A 14,501-nucleotide genomic window follows, 5' to 3' on the forward strand; every position below is an offset into this window, starting at 1 on the left:
AATTTGTGGAGTTTATTTGGCAAACATGCAAGTTTGGTTAAACCAAATTTTGATACTCAAAATTTCACTCAAATTCGTGGGATTATGTGGCAAACATGCTTTGTTAAACTATATATTGACACTCACTCTTCCACTGACTCAAACATGGATTAAGTGAAGTCAACACTTTGACTTTCTCTATTTTAATTCAACAATTAATAAGAATAATTAATTTCAAATCAAAATAATATTAAAAGATTAATTAATATTCATAATTAAAATATTTAAATCTTATTTAAATATATCGTTTATATTTAGCGCATATTTCCTAATTTGAGTTCGAATACTTCAAACTCACTCGTCACACTGTTCTAAGGTTTAGTACGATATGAGCTAGCAGGGGGACCTAATGGACCTACAGATCATGGGCTCCAACGATTCCAGATTAACTCGCTAAACTCATTAACCTTTTAACCAACATTTGTTAACTACTAGGACACTCCACTATAGCCTAGTAGTTGCACTCCCCTCAATATAGATATATTTTTGTCTATTAGATATAACCATGATTAGTAAGTCGATCCTTCACTGGTTGTTCGTAACTAGAGCTGGGTCAATTTACCGTTTTTACCCCTAAAGTTACTTCTTGTTCCTTAACCACCAAACCGAATCCCTCTCGGGCCAATGAGAGGGTGGGCCTCTTGTTCAAAACCTAGAGTCAGTACTTAAGAGAACAACCTCTCTACTATCCCTAAAAGCGGGTAGGAGTGAATTCTATCTTGCACCCTATGTCTTACCACTCTCACCCATGAAAGCTATTGATCTAGTCTTACCCTTGAAATGGGAGGCTTATTGAGTCGGCAAATTCATGCCACTCTCATCCATGCAAATCTAAGGATAATTATGAAGAAATAGGACTTCATAGTTAACTTAGGATGAAGGTCGAGTTACCTAGGATTAAGGATCGTTGGAGCTCATGATCTATAGGTCTATTAGGTCCCTCTGCTAGCTCATATCGGACTAAGCTGTAGAACAATGTGAAGAGTGAGTTCGAAGTGTTTGAATTCAAATTAGGGAATATGCGCTATATATATACGATATATTTAACCTCATTTTTTTAATTTACGAATTAAACAAAAAAGAGAATCGAAAATATTTAAATAAGATTTAAATATTTTAATCAAATATGTGTCGGAATTGATTGAAATTGGCATTTGAATTAATATTAAATATTAATTAAATAGTTGAATTAATCCTTTAATATTATTTTAATTTGAAATTAATTATTCAAATTAATTGTTAAATTAAAATGAGTTGACTTCACTTAATGAAAAAATTCAGGTTTGAGTTAGTGGAATTTTGAGATGTCAAAATTTGGTTAACTCAAACTTGCATGCTTGCCACATGATCTCAAACATTTGAGTGAAATTTTGAGTGTCAAAATTTGGTGATCTCAAATTTGCATGAACATGCAAATATGACTCTATAAGTAGAATGATCAAGGTACATGAAACTTCTCCCTTGGAAAAACCTGGAGAAAAACTCTCACAAAATCTCTCTTCATATATACTAATCCCTCATAAGTTAAGTCACTCACCAGATTCCACAATCCTGTTCTAAGACCGTAGAATAGTGGAGAAGACACTAGTGGTGGTTCGAAATCGGTTTGTGAGGAAAAAGGAATTTGAACTACAAAAGGTTAGTACTCAAACATCTTGAGTTTTAATACTTATGAACATGCTAGTTATTTACTATAATTGATGTTCTAAGAGTGCCTAAGATCCAAATTGCTTCTGCATGTGTTATATTAACACCATCATCACGGACGTTATTCCGTTGAAGAGTGTATAGTGCTGACAATTGATGTTCAACTCCAGCCTCTTCACAAAACCTGTTAAAAGTTTCTGAAGTGCCATTATCTGATCTTACCATTTGAATCAAGTATGCACTTTCATTCTCAACTCTAGCTTTGAATTTCCAAAATACACCCGCAACTTCTGACTTTTGCTTCAACAAGAATATCCAACACATTCTTGTTAGATCATCAATAAAAACAATGTAATGAAGATTACCATTTAATGATGGTGTTTGCTGAGGACCACAAAGATTAAAATGAACCAGTTGCAGTTTTTTTGAGGCTCTCCATGTTGTCTGTTTAGGAAAGGGTTGTATATGTTGCTTCTCAAAATTACAAGTACGACAAAGAGGCATGTCATTATCAATGTCAGTGAGTTCTTCTACCAGCTTCTTTGACTACATCTAAAGCAAACCTCGATGATGAAAGTGCCTACGTCTTTTATGCCAAATCTTAGTGACACTAACTCTGGATACAAAGGCCGTCGGATTTAGAGCAAAGATTATTCCTTTCATTTTGACATTGAACAAGTCTTTGCCACTAACATCTCTGATCACGCACTGCTTATTTTTCAAACAACACTTTATAGCCTTTATCAAGTAACTGACCAACACTTAAGAAATTTTGATCAATTTTAGTTAAAAATAAAACATCTGGAATAAATTTTGTAACTTCATAACTTGTTATAGCTATTGTGCCTTTTCACTTACTTCCAAGTGTTCACCATTGTCAATCCTTACTCTCTTAACTTCAGTGTCTCTTAATTCCTCAAAAAACTTCTTGTTATATGTCATATGATTCGTGCACCCACTGTCAATCAACCAGCTCTCGCTTGATTCTTTGCCTGAGAAACAAGGGACCACAAACAATTGATCTTCTTCTTCTTGATCAACTATATGTGCATCTACTCTTTCACCTGTCCTTTGACTTTGCAGATCATAATTTCATGTTCAAGTTGATTGCATTTGGAGCATTTGGCGTCAGGTCTTCTCCAACACTTGTATGGTGGATGACCTTTCTAATCACAATGGTAGCAAGGTGGATAAGATTTTTTGGAACCTCCTCCTTTTTTCTTTTGATAATTGGCAGATGAATCACCATTCGTCTATTGGTTTTTGAAATTTTTCTTGTTTTTATACCTGATGTTGTCTTGATGCTTAACAAGTAAGACACCTTCAATCACCCCATCTTGCCTCATAGACCTCCTTTGCTCTTGTGCTTGTAAAACGTTCAAGAGCACTGTAAGAGAAATCTTTGACAGGTCTTTGGTGTTCTCGAGAGTAGTAATGGTGGCTTCAAATTTCTCTGGAATAGTGACTAGCAACTTTTCAATGATCCTGGAATCATTTAACATAGAACCAAGCAATCTCACCTTGTTAGCAATGCTGAGAAATCTGTTAGAGCACTTCTTCACCAACTCAGACTCCTTCATCTTTTGCAACTCAAAATCCCTAATCAAATTCAGAACTTTCATTCCACGAATCCTCTCATCTCCTTCATATTCAGTCTTGAGATAATCCCAAATTTTCTTTGCTATTTTAAGGGACATTATTCACATGAAGATCATTTGAGATACAGCTGCAAATAGGCAAGCTTTTGCCTTTGATTTTCTTGTCTTCTTGTCCTTCTGTTATTTGATTTGTGCTACAGTAGGATTTGCTAGAAGTGGAGGGACCTTGTAATCCTCTTCTATTGCTTCCCAAAGATCCAAAGCCTCCAGATAAGTCTTCATACGAACTTCCCACATTTGATAATTGTCTCCATCGAAAACTGGTGGTGCAACAGCTAAAAAACTTGATTCTCCTCCCATTTGATCTCACAAATCCCTTAAGAAGACTGCTCTAATACCAATTGTTAGTGAGAAGAGTGAGTGATTGAATGGTTGATGAGAAGATTGTATTATGAAGAGCAAGAAGGCTCTATATATAGAGAAAGAATACAAAAAGATATTTAGAAAATCTACTAAAAAAAATATGCACAAAATCTGGTAGCAAACCAATAAACAAATCAAAACTAAATCAACTCAAGGAGATTTAATCAGATACTAACTGACAACAATTTAAATAAACACGTGATTTTTAACACATACTTTCCCTCGGGTTGATTTCATATCACTTTGAAAATTTAAAATCTACAAAGTTCTTCTTATCATTTGATAAACTAATGATGCTTTTGACCCAAGCCCACAACGATAGTAGATATTATCCATTTTGGCTTGCCTCTTGCCTCAAAATCATATGAGTTGTTAGAGGTGGGATTTGAAAACCCACGCCCTCTTATGAGGACCAAAACTTGAGTCTGGCGCCTTAGACCACTCAGTCATAGTGATTGCTTATTTTGCAATCCCGCACAGGTTTGAGAGGGTATGAAGCATTCCTTATATAAGTGTGTAAACTGTGAGGCTGATGACAATACCTAATGTGCCAACATGAACAATATCTACTAGTAGTGCGCTTGGACTTTTACAAATGATATCAGAGCAAGTCACTAGGCGATTTGCCAGTGAAGACGCTTGGCTCTCAGAAGGGTTGCCTCTCAAAAGGGTTGGATAAGTAGATCACGTGTCGATTGGAGAGGTGAAGAAACATTTCTTACAAAGGTCTAAAAACCTCTTCTTAGTTGATACAATTTAAAACCATGAGGCTGACAGCGATACGTAATGAACGAAACCATTCAATATCAAGTGGTGGTGGGCTTGGATTATAACACATAATTGGATGGAATAGCTCAGTGTGTTAGAGCATGTGGCTGTTAACCACAAGGTCAGAGGTCATCAAGCCCTTCCTTTAGCGATGGAAATGAAGCATAACTTATAACGATGTTTGTTCTTCTCCCTAGTAAAAATTTTCAATTAACTTGGTTTTGTGACGTGGCGTGTAAGAGAACCAACTCAAACTTTGATATATTCTCAAAATTTAGAGTTTTAAAAATCATGTTTTCACACTTTTAAAACTATGGTGAGTTCAATTGATGAAACTATGGTGAGTTCAATTGATGTCCATAATGGTACTTTTCTTTCATGACTTAACTTTGAAAAGTTTAAATCTACCAAATTCTTATCATTGGTAAAGTAATGATACTTTTAACCGAAACCCCCTAACACTTGTAGATATTATCCACTAAGAGCCCTTATTGGTCTGAGGAGAATGAAGCATTCTTTGTAAGGGTGTGTAAACCAAATACTGATTCTCATATTTATGCAAATATTTTACATTTCCATTTATCACAAAATCATTTGTCGCAAGATTTAGAATAGTTGACTAGCTATGTGGGGGTCACGAGCAGCAATGTTTCAACACAAGAGGGGATAGATCGACATGAAAGGACCCAATGCAGTAAAGTCTTGTTCTCAAACCATCCTCTTCGTCAACTGTGTAAATCCCATGCATTTTTTTTAGATCGAATATGGAATAGTGTACGTTTTAAACTTGAAAATAAAATTTCAAGAATTGAGCATGCGTTAATGAAATGTTAATTTAAGATTAGAAATTGACTATGGAGCACGATCTACATGTTATAGGAATTTAGATCTTTGGAGTAGAACTTTAATATCAAAATTATGACACGTCTACTCTAATCGTTGACTGTATTTTCAATCTTAGGGCTAGAGAAACATCGATAATTACGAAAAAAAAAACTAAATATAAAAGTGGCTAATGTTCTAGGAAATTACTATGCAAGAATAATTAAAACTTAAAACCCAAACCATAGGTTCATATCTGAAGCTAGGTTCGAAAACCAAACCCACTAGTATTTTAGTCCTTAGACACGCTCGCAACCCAGTTGACCCAAGCCCAACTTACAAGACCCATCATTTTCTTAGCCCAACACATGTCAGCGCATGCTCAAACTTCAATCTAGCCTTGCATAGCTTCACCTCAATTCACGTCGAGCATCTACTAGCTCGTCACCACTCAGGACCGAGTACCAACCCTAAACAAATACCATTTTTAGTAAATTTTAATAATAACATTTTATGTACAAATCTATAAAGAAAGTAGAAAGAAAGGGATCCCAACCATTCTCTTGTTTGTCTTTACTAATGAAAGCTTTTAATATTATGAGCAGGGTGTCACGGTCATGCTCGTCCAAGGCATGTTGCCCATGGCCGCATGCCCATGACAAGCCCAACCCTTTATGTCTTTTTATATTCTAGTGTTTTACTTCTGTATTTTTAGGAAGGACGTTTCAGAAATATCATGTCTAGGCCTGTCAAACATGAAATGCCTCAGAATGTACTATAGGGGGATACGACTAGTTGTCAACTTCTCCCTACCCAAGGTTATATATTGTGAGCCGTTGTTATTTCTCTCTTGCTTGCTTATATAACGTCTCTTTCAAAAATCTCTCTCTGCCCTCATTTTTTAAAACATTTTCTTAAAACCAAGGCCAGAGGCTCGAGCATACGTTGCTTGGTTGTAGGCGACGCAAGAACGAATTGGCTTAGCTCACTTGTCATTGGAAAGTGAGTGCCACACAATCGCAAGTCAAAAGTGCGATTGTGACAAGTGGTATCAGAGCTTTGTAAGCTCCGTGAAATAGCAAAGACAAAAAACATGTCGACGACAATGTCGACACCCAAATCACAAGCCGACTGGCTTACTTTAATAGAGGAGGAAATGTTGTTCCTCAAAGAAGTCCCTGACACCATCCACTTCCTGGAAGCACGGGTGAAAGAATTGAATGGAAAAGTCGTAGAAATCGACGCAATGGGTAACCACCTAGATGGGTGCCAATCGCAGAACTGATGTGTCGAGTGACCTCACTCGAAGAAAAAGTTGCTCCTACGAGCAGCCCAAGACCGTCTGGTAGCCCTGATAGCTCTGTCGCACACAAGAAGGGACGTGACGAAGAGTTCGACGTGCTTCAAAATACAATGATGAGTTTGTTCAATGGATTAGCTGACGAATTCAAAACAACGATCGATGACATCCAAGAAAAGATGTCCGTCATGAGCACCCGAATTGAGGTGACCATGAAAGCCGTGGAGAACGTCTCGGCTGAGCAAACTAATACAGGATCCAACAAACTGAAGTTCCTATACCCTAGACCTTTCAAAGGGAATCGGGATGCCAAAGAGTTGGAGAACTTCATCTTTGATGTCGAACAGTACTTCAAAGCCACACTGGCTTGCACCGACGACATAAAGGTGACATTAGCCTCGATGTATCTCATAGACAATGCCAAACTTTGGTGGCGTACGAATGTGCAAGACATCAAGAATGGATTGTGCACCATGGACTCGTGGGAAGACCTCAAGAGAGAGTTGAGGGACCAATTCCTCCTCGAAAACGTAGAGCATCTAGCAATGAAAAAACTAATAGTCGTAAAGCAAGCTAGAAGCATAAGGGACTATGTCAAACAGTTCTCGACCCTGATGCTAGATATCAGGGGCACATCAGAGAAAAACAAGGTGTTCTTTATAAATGAGTTACAACCGTGGGCCAAAAAAAAAAGTACACGAGAAAAAGGTCCAAGACCTAGCTACCACAATTGCCAGCGCTGAGAGACTCCTAGACTATGGGAATGAAGCGGGTTACCAAAGAAAAACTACACAGGCCCCTAACACTGGGGCAAAACATATAAGCCGCCAGGTCATCGAAATGGAAGCCCCAATAGGCCAAACAAAAGTAACGACAGACCAAGTGGGTGGACAGATAAACCTCATCAAAACAACCAAGCGGGGACATCTCGAGGACCTTACCCTCAAAGGAACCATCCGACAACACCTTTAAAATGCTTGTTGTGTAAAGGCCCCCACAAAGTGTCCTACTGTCCTCATCGGGCCTCTCTCAGTGCATGCCAAGTGTCCATTCAAGAGAGCAACAACACAAGAGTCAAGACTATGTTAGACAAGAAGGAAGATCAAGACAACCCTCCGAAAGGGCGCGCTCAAATTCTTGTCAGCCCTCCAATGAAAGGTCGACTCGAAGGAGATAATAGAGAAAGGGCTCATGTTTGTGGATGCGACAATAAACTCTCGACCAAGCAAGAGCACCTTGATAGACTCAGGAGCGACCCACAACTTCATCGTCGATCAAGAAGCATGAAGATTGGGACTCACCATAGAAAAGAACCCTGGAAAAATGAAAGCTGTCAACTCTGAGACCTTGCCTATTATGGGAGTTTTCAAAAGAGTCCCCTTTAAATTAGGGGCTTGGACACGAGAGTTGGACCTTGTCGTGGTTCGCATGGACGACTTTGATGTGGTACTTGGGATGGAGTTCCTCTTAGAACACAACTTCATTGGCGAAATGCTTGGTGATCACCGACCGCAACCCCACAGTAATACCTGTAAGCATCAAGCAACTAGGTAATCTTAGAATGATCTCGTCCATATAATTGAAAAGAGGACTCGTAGGAGAGGAACCTACATTTATGGCTATACCATTGATGGAAGATGTGACCACTGAGGAAACTATTACAAGCGAAATCAAGGAGGTACTAAACAGTTATGCTGACATAATGCCAGAGAGCTTACCACAAACATTACCACACCGTCGAGGCATTGATCACAAAATTGAACTCCTCCTTGGGGTTAAACCCCCAGCGAAGAACGCGTACCGGATGGCTCTCCTGAGCTAGCCGAATTGAGGAAACAATTAAATGAGTTGTTGATGCCAGGATTCATCCGCCCAGCAAAAGCACCTTACGGAGCCCCCGTACTATTCCAAAAAAAGAAGGATGGGATGTTACATCTAGTACATTGTTCCTCATTTGATTGCAATATTTAAATAACAAACCTAGACTAAAAATGGCAAAAGTGGCGAACTGAATTTTCACCACTTTACCCTCTAAAAATGGCCGAAGTGGCCAACTAAATTTTTGCCACTCCAGGACAAGTTATTTGCACAGTCTTTCTTTAACAATCTCCTCCTAAAACCTATGGTATATCTACCTTATTGATTGAACTTCGATCTTTGAGCGTAGTTCCTCAAATTCCACTCGCGTCAGACATTTGGTGAAGATGTCTCCAAGTTGTTCCTTTGTTCGAATGCACTCTTGATAAGCCCCCGATCTACACACTCCCGGATGTAGTGGAATCTGATCTCTATGTGCTTGCTTCGGTCGTGCAAAATTGGGTTTTTGATCAGAGAGATCGTATCCTTGTTGTCCACGTATAGTATTGGTGGATCGCCTTCTCTTCCTATCAGCTCCTCCACCAGCCGCGCAAGGTAGACCCCCTATGTGGCCGTCGTCGTAGCGGCAATGTACTCTGCTTTGCAAGAAGACAGAGCAATTACCTTCTATTCAATTGATTGCTAGCAGATCACGCCGCTTGAGAGGAAGTAAATCATCCCATTGGTGCTCTTATGATCATCAAAGTCACCGGCCATGTCACTGTCACTGTAGCCGACCAGCCCTTCCTCTCCCAGTATCTCACACCCCAACCTCTGGTTCTAGCCACATAGCGCATGATGCACTTGACAGCTACAAGATCCTCCTCCCTTAGTGCTTCCATAAACCTACTCACGTATCCAATGGAATAGGCGAGGTTAGGGCGTGTGTTTACTAGATAGCCCAGACTCCTGATGATGCTGCGATAATTGGTGGTGTCACCGTTAGCATAGTGCCAGCTTTCCTTAGCTGGAGCCGGGCCTCCATTGGCGTCCTTGTAGGGCTACTGTCTGCCAACCCAGTTGTGTCCAGTAGCTTCTTCGCATATGCATCTTGACAGATGGTGAAGCCGGTAGTACTCTACTACACTTCGATGCCGAGGTAGTAGCTGAGCGCGCCAAGGTCGTTCATCTTGAAGGTCTTTGACATCTCCCTCTTGAATCTTCTAGGAACTTCCATGTCGCCTCTAGTGATTATGAGATCATCGACGTACACTCCCACGATCAACCACTTCTCGCCGTGGTCGTGCGTCTACATCCCATGCTAAGAGGATTAATGTTTGAACTTAAGCAATAATAGGATACTGTCGAGCTTCTTGTTCCATGCTCGTTGTGCTTGTCAAAACCCGCAAAGCTCCTTGTGCAAGTGCAGTACCTTGTCGAGGTGTCGTTATCGATGAAGCCAAGTGGTTGTCAGACGTAGACGGTCTCCTTCAGCTCTCCATTAAGGAAAGCGAACTTCATGTCCATGTGGTGGACTTCCCAGGAATGATGTCCTGCAATCGCTAGCAATAGGCGGACGGATTCAAACCCTGCCACCGGCATGAACTCCTCTTCGAAGTCCACCCCTTGCTTCTAGACGTAACCCTTGGCCACTAGACGGGCCGTGTGCTTCACAACTTCTCCCTCTTCGTGACGCTTCAGCTTAAACACCCATTTGAGCTCTATGACTCGTTGTCCTAGAGACATTTCCTTCAGACTCCATGTCTTGTTGTTAATGATGGAAATCATCTCTTCCTACATTGCCTTTAGCTAGCATGGGTTCTTCTTTGGTTCGGCGAAAGAGTTCGTTTCATCCATGCTGATGGCATGCAATTCGACACCTCTTCTTTGAGCTCGCGTGCCGCCAGTCCCGGTGGTTCACCTTCTCCTGTAGGTCTTCAATATTCCTGTGCCTGGCTGTCAGACCATCATCATGATCGACATCTAGCGTCTAATCCTGCAGTACGTGGTTTTGCGAACTCCACTGGTTTAAGGGGCGTATCAAGAGTTGCAGCTGGTGTTGGTGTAGGCGTACCTAGTGCAGCTGTTAGCGGCAGTGAGAGTGCCCGGTGCTGCGCTCCTTCTCCCAGCTCGGTGACGAAGTACTCCATTGTGAATGTTCTTAGTTCTTGTCCGCCTCAACCAAGTCGCACCACTGTCAGAACGTGTTATTGTCGAGTCACGCGACACGTGAGCTCGTTCCCCGCATGATCATAGAGCCTTTGTCTTGCTCTCGAGTTTGTAACCAATGAAGATGACCTTCAGCCATCTGGGATTGAGCTTGACAAGGTGGGGATGCGTGATCTTCATGTACGCGGCGCAATTGAGCCTCACAAAACAAAGAAATCGAGTCAATGATGTGTTGAAGTCTAGCCGAGAATTGTTGAGTCAAGACGAAATTACACGCACGCATGCGCTGAGGACAATACAGCTGTCGGGTCACAAACTTATGTTTTGGGTCGCGTGTATTTATTCGTGACATTCGACCAATACAAATAAAAATGAAAGAAAAAATAAATAAATAACAAATAAAAGTACGGTAAAATTTAAATTACGTTTCTCCATACTCCTAGGGCAACCATTATGAGTCAACTAACTGTGTAGTCCCAAGTCCCGTTTCAGAACTTGCTTACGGCGTCACAAGCTTAGCCTTTGACTCGTCCCTACATTAGAAACACACATCCTAACAACAACCTGTGTAATTCCAAGTCTATTCCCAAGACCGGTTTACGGGATCGAAATGTTAGCCTTGACCTATTTCTACACACAATAAAAGAATTAACCACTCATGTAGTCTTAAGTTCCTCCTCAATACTTTTTAAAAGAATCATGAGGTCACCTTTAACCCATTTCTACACGCAATAGAAATACTCGAGTAGTCTTGGAGGCTTTCGTGACACCGTTCACATTACTATTAAGCCTGTTAGGCTTTCTTAGTAATTCTTTTCGTCGAGGTTTACTAGGTTCTTAAGGCATCTAGGTGGTTTAGATCTCAACTCACATTTACAAGATGCTCAAGACCAGCTTCTCAAGGCTAATTCAATATTTGGGTGCTCTCAAGTCTAGACTTCTGATCGTTGCTTAGGATCTTAAGGTGCTTGGCATACTTGAAACGTACTGTCCTAGGTCAGCGTAAAAAATCGTTCTAGCTCTAATGTCCTAATCTTAACTTGGTTACTCATGCGTGCTTTATTAGAGAGATATTTCTATTGATCACTTAAACTAGGAAATTTATAAACTAAGTATTCATGTAAGCTTATTTGGGGATATTCCTATCAATCAACTAAGTATGGAAAACATATTCTAAATATTCAAGCAAGCTCAATCAAGAGATAACATCCATAAATAACTAGAGCAACTAGTCACAATGTCCAAAGCGGAAAGCATTAGCTTCAGAATGCGTCATAAATTCTCACCATAGGGTTATTTCGATAATTTTTTTAATATACATAACAATCACCCAGATTGCCTTTGGAGCTACCACATGTGCCTAAAGGATTCTTACGCAGAATTACGCGTGCTTTGTGGCACAATCGCACTCTTACAACAACGGGATAGCGATTATGCGACACTTGTTCTAGCCCAGAAAATAAGTCGGTCGTGTTAAATTCGATCTTTGCGGATAATATTGGTGCATGCTCGCAACACGAGTCACGTTTAAAAAAAAATGTTTAGAAAACAAGAGCAAATAAATTGACACCTATTCAAATTCTCCTATAGTACTTTTGGGGTGTTTGCCCTAAGGGTGTAGATATAATTTTGGTGACCGGGCATACAACCCAGTATTGACACAAAGATAATAGTAAAGCCCTTTCTAACATAAAAAAAAAGTAAAAAAAGGTTTGGAACAAGCATATGCCGATGAACAAAAAGTCCTAGACAAGCATGACTAGGATATCAGACATGTGCCCATAGGCGACACGAATTGAACAAGTATGACCGTGACATCCTCCCTCAATTGGTTGACGTCTCCGACAATCGACTCTTAACAAACTCAGTGTCGTAGGATGAGGTTGACTTCAAGTCCATGGATGCACTTTCCACTGATCTTAGTGTTAACGATTCTCTTCCAATATGATAGGAACTATTGAAACCCACTTCTTGATTTGTTGACTATTCGCATCTTCTTAGTTGGTGTATGTTCTACTTTCTTGGCATGAAAATTTTTCGTCTTTGCGTGAGGTCGTACCACCTCCTTGTGCTTGATGTCTTTTTGGTCGAGATAGTAACGTTTCAAGTTACTAATATGGACAAAAGGGCTAGTCCGTATCTATGGGAGTAGTTGAATCCTATATGATACCTTCTCAACTTTGTGGATAACTTCGACTAATCCATAGTATTTTCGCACCAGTCTTTGGTTCTTGTTGCTTTGAACTCGGAGTTGGTTCTTTGTAACTCTACAAGTCAAGATGTGTTTAATAAGGATTTTGGTATTAATTATTGAGTTTTTGTAACTCCTAAAGTCATTTTTTGACCTTATTTAAGGCATTTGAGGTCCCTAAGACTTCTATTTATCACATTTTAGTTAGTTTTTGGGCGTATATTGGAATTAACCATCCTATTTAGCTAGGTTAAGATGTTTATATGACCTAAGAATGTCATATGAATTGATATATGTGAGAATTAAGCATTGAAATATAGTTTTAAGGTGACTATCGAACAATTAGTAACTTCGGCAAAGGCCAACCTAGTAAGTAACTTACTGTTTTAATTAGCTAATTGATTGATGTATGATGGTGCATTCCATGTAGCTCTTGCATGTACCATTTTAATTATGTGATGCTTATATGTTCTTTGTGTTGTCATTGATGCATGTCATGTATGCATGTGATGTCCATTACACTATATTATGAATGAAATGAAATGTCAAGTGTGAAATGTTATGTCTTACCATGTAACGTTATGTGATGGATTACGTAAAGTTTTTCATGTATACATGATGCATATATGAAATATGTTATCAGAGAAAGGAGAAAGGAAATGAAATGTGTTATGTTATGAATGAAAATCTTGGGACCTCATGCTTGTATATATGTAATGTGCATCGGAATACCTCTCTATTATGTTATTTTAGTACGAACGCGTAGATACTTATAGTTGTCGTGATATCACGTGGTTTTTTTCTTTTCTAATGCGTTCATTGACATGTAATGTGTTGTGTCCGATCAAGTCAGCCCAGGGAATACGTATACAAGCACGCCTGGTGGTCCATGTGTGCGTACATGGGCCGTCTGTGGAGAAGCACCATGCATCCAACTCTGCCCGGAACTAAAAAGTACCTAAGGTCATGTTACGTTTTTTAAATTATAGGTCTCGTTTATGTTTTGTGTGTGATTGGATTACTAACCCAAATAGTGGAGTGACATACTCAGTATTTCTTAAAATACTCGAGGCACGTGTTAACTTATACTTTTTAGGTAAAGTTAAAGTTAAAGCTCCCATGCACGGATAATGGTAAATGCTGGAAAAATTATGGAAGTTGATATGAACCACGACAAGTCAGGATAGATCATGATAGAGCGGTAGTATTGAATTTAATTAGAAGATATTAGGTGTTTTTAATGCAATTTGTTTAAGGTTAAAAAATAATGTTATTTTAATTTTTGTTTTGAATTGGATAGATAAGTCCATGACTTTATTTTAAAAATATTTATTATGAATTTTCACATCCATTATTAAAACATGCATGGGATTACATCACTCATTAGCCTAAAAGAATTATAAGCATTACATTATCTTTTAACACTTCTATTCACTCGTCTTCAATTAAGTCATTTCAATCCTTTATTTCTGCCATTTCTTTGGAGAGAAACCTTGATCCTTAAGGAATGGAAATTGGGTTGCAATCTTAGACTTCAGTTGCACATTTTGCATACGTGAAGTCATCAATAAAAAAAAAAAAATCTTTTAGCCAGAGTTCTTCTTGCACGTTTCTCTATCATGTTTTTTGTGTTCATTTAGATCGAGCGTGTGCATTGTTGTGCGACCTTTACACAAAGTTCTCGTCAGTTCTCTGACACGCCATAACACAAAACCAAGTTGATTGAAAATTTCTACTTGGGAGAAGA

At 39.3% G+C, this 14,501-nt stretch overlaps 1 protein-coding gene across 1 annotated transcript; it reads right to left on the bottom strand.

Moving 5' to 3' along the window:
* Positions 1 to 2,523: 2,523 nt before the first annotated feature.
* Positions 2,524 to 3,383, bottom strand: LOC111473035. Its single transcript, XM_023118611.1, has 2 exons — positions 2,974 to 3,383; positions 2,524 to 2,761 (listed from the first exon to the last, which is right to left on the bottom strand). Exons 1-2 carry the CDS (start codon positions 3,381 to 3,383, stop codon positions 2,524 to 2,526), a joined length of 648 nt encoding a protein of 215 aa, XP_022974379.1.
* Positions 3,384 to 14,501: the final 11,118 nt, after the last annotated feature.

Source organism: Cucurbita maxima, unplaced genomic scaffold (assembly GCF_002738345.1).
Source record: "Cucurbita maxima cultivar Rimu unplaced genomic scaffold, Cmax_1.0 Cma_Scf00101, whole genome shotgun sequence".
NCBI classification, from domain to species: domain Eukaryota; kingdom Viridiplantae; phylum Streptophyta; class Magnoliopsida; order Cucurbitales; family Cucurbitaceae; genus Cucurbita; species Cucurbita maxima.

Coding starts and splice junctions, on each gene's coding strand:
- LOC111473035 (XM_023118611.1), bottom strand. CDS start 3,383: ATGTCCCTTAAAATAGCAAAGAAAATTTGGGATTATCTCAAGACTGAA. Junction 2,762..2,973: donor AAGCATCAAGACAACATCAG/GTATAAAAACAA, acceptor TGATCTGCAAAG/TCAAAGGACAGGTGAAAGAG.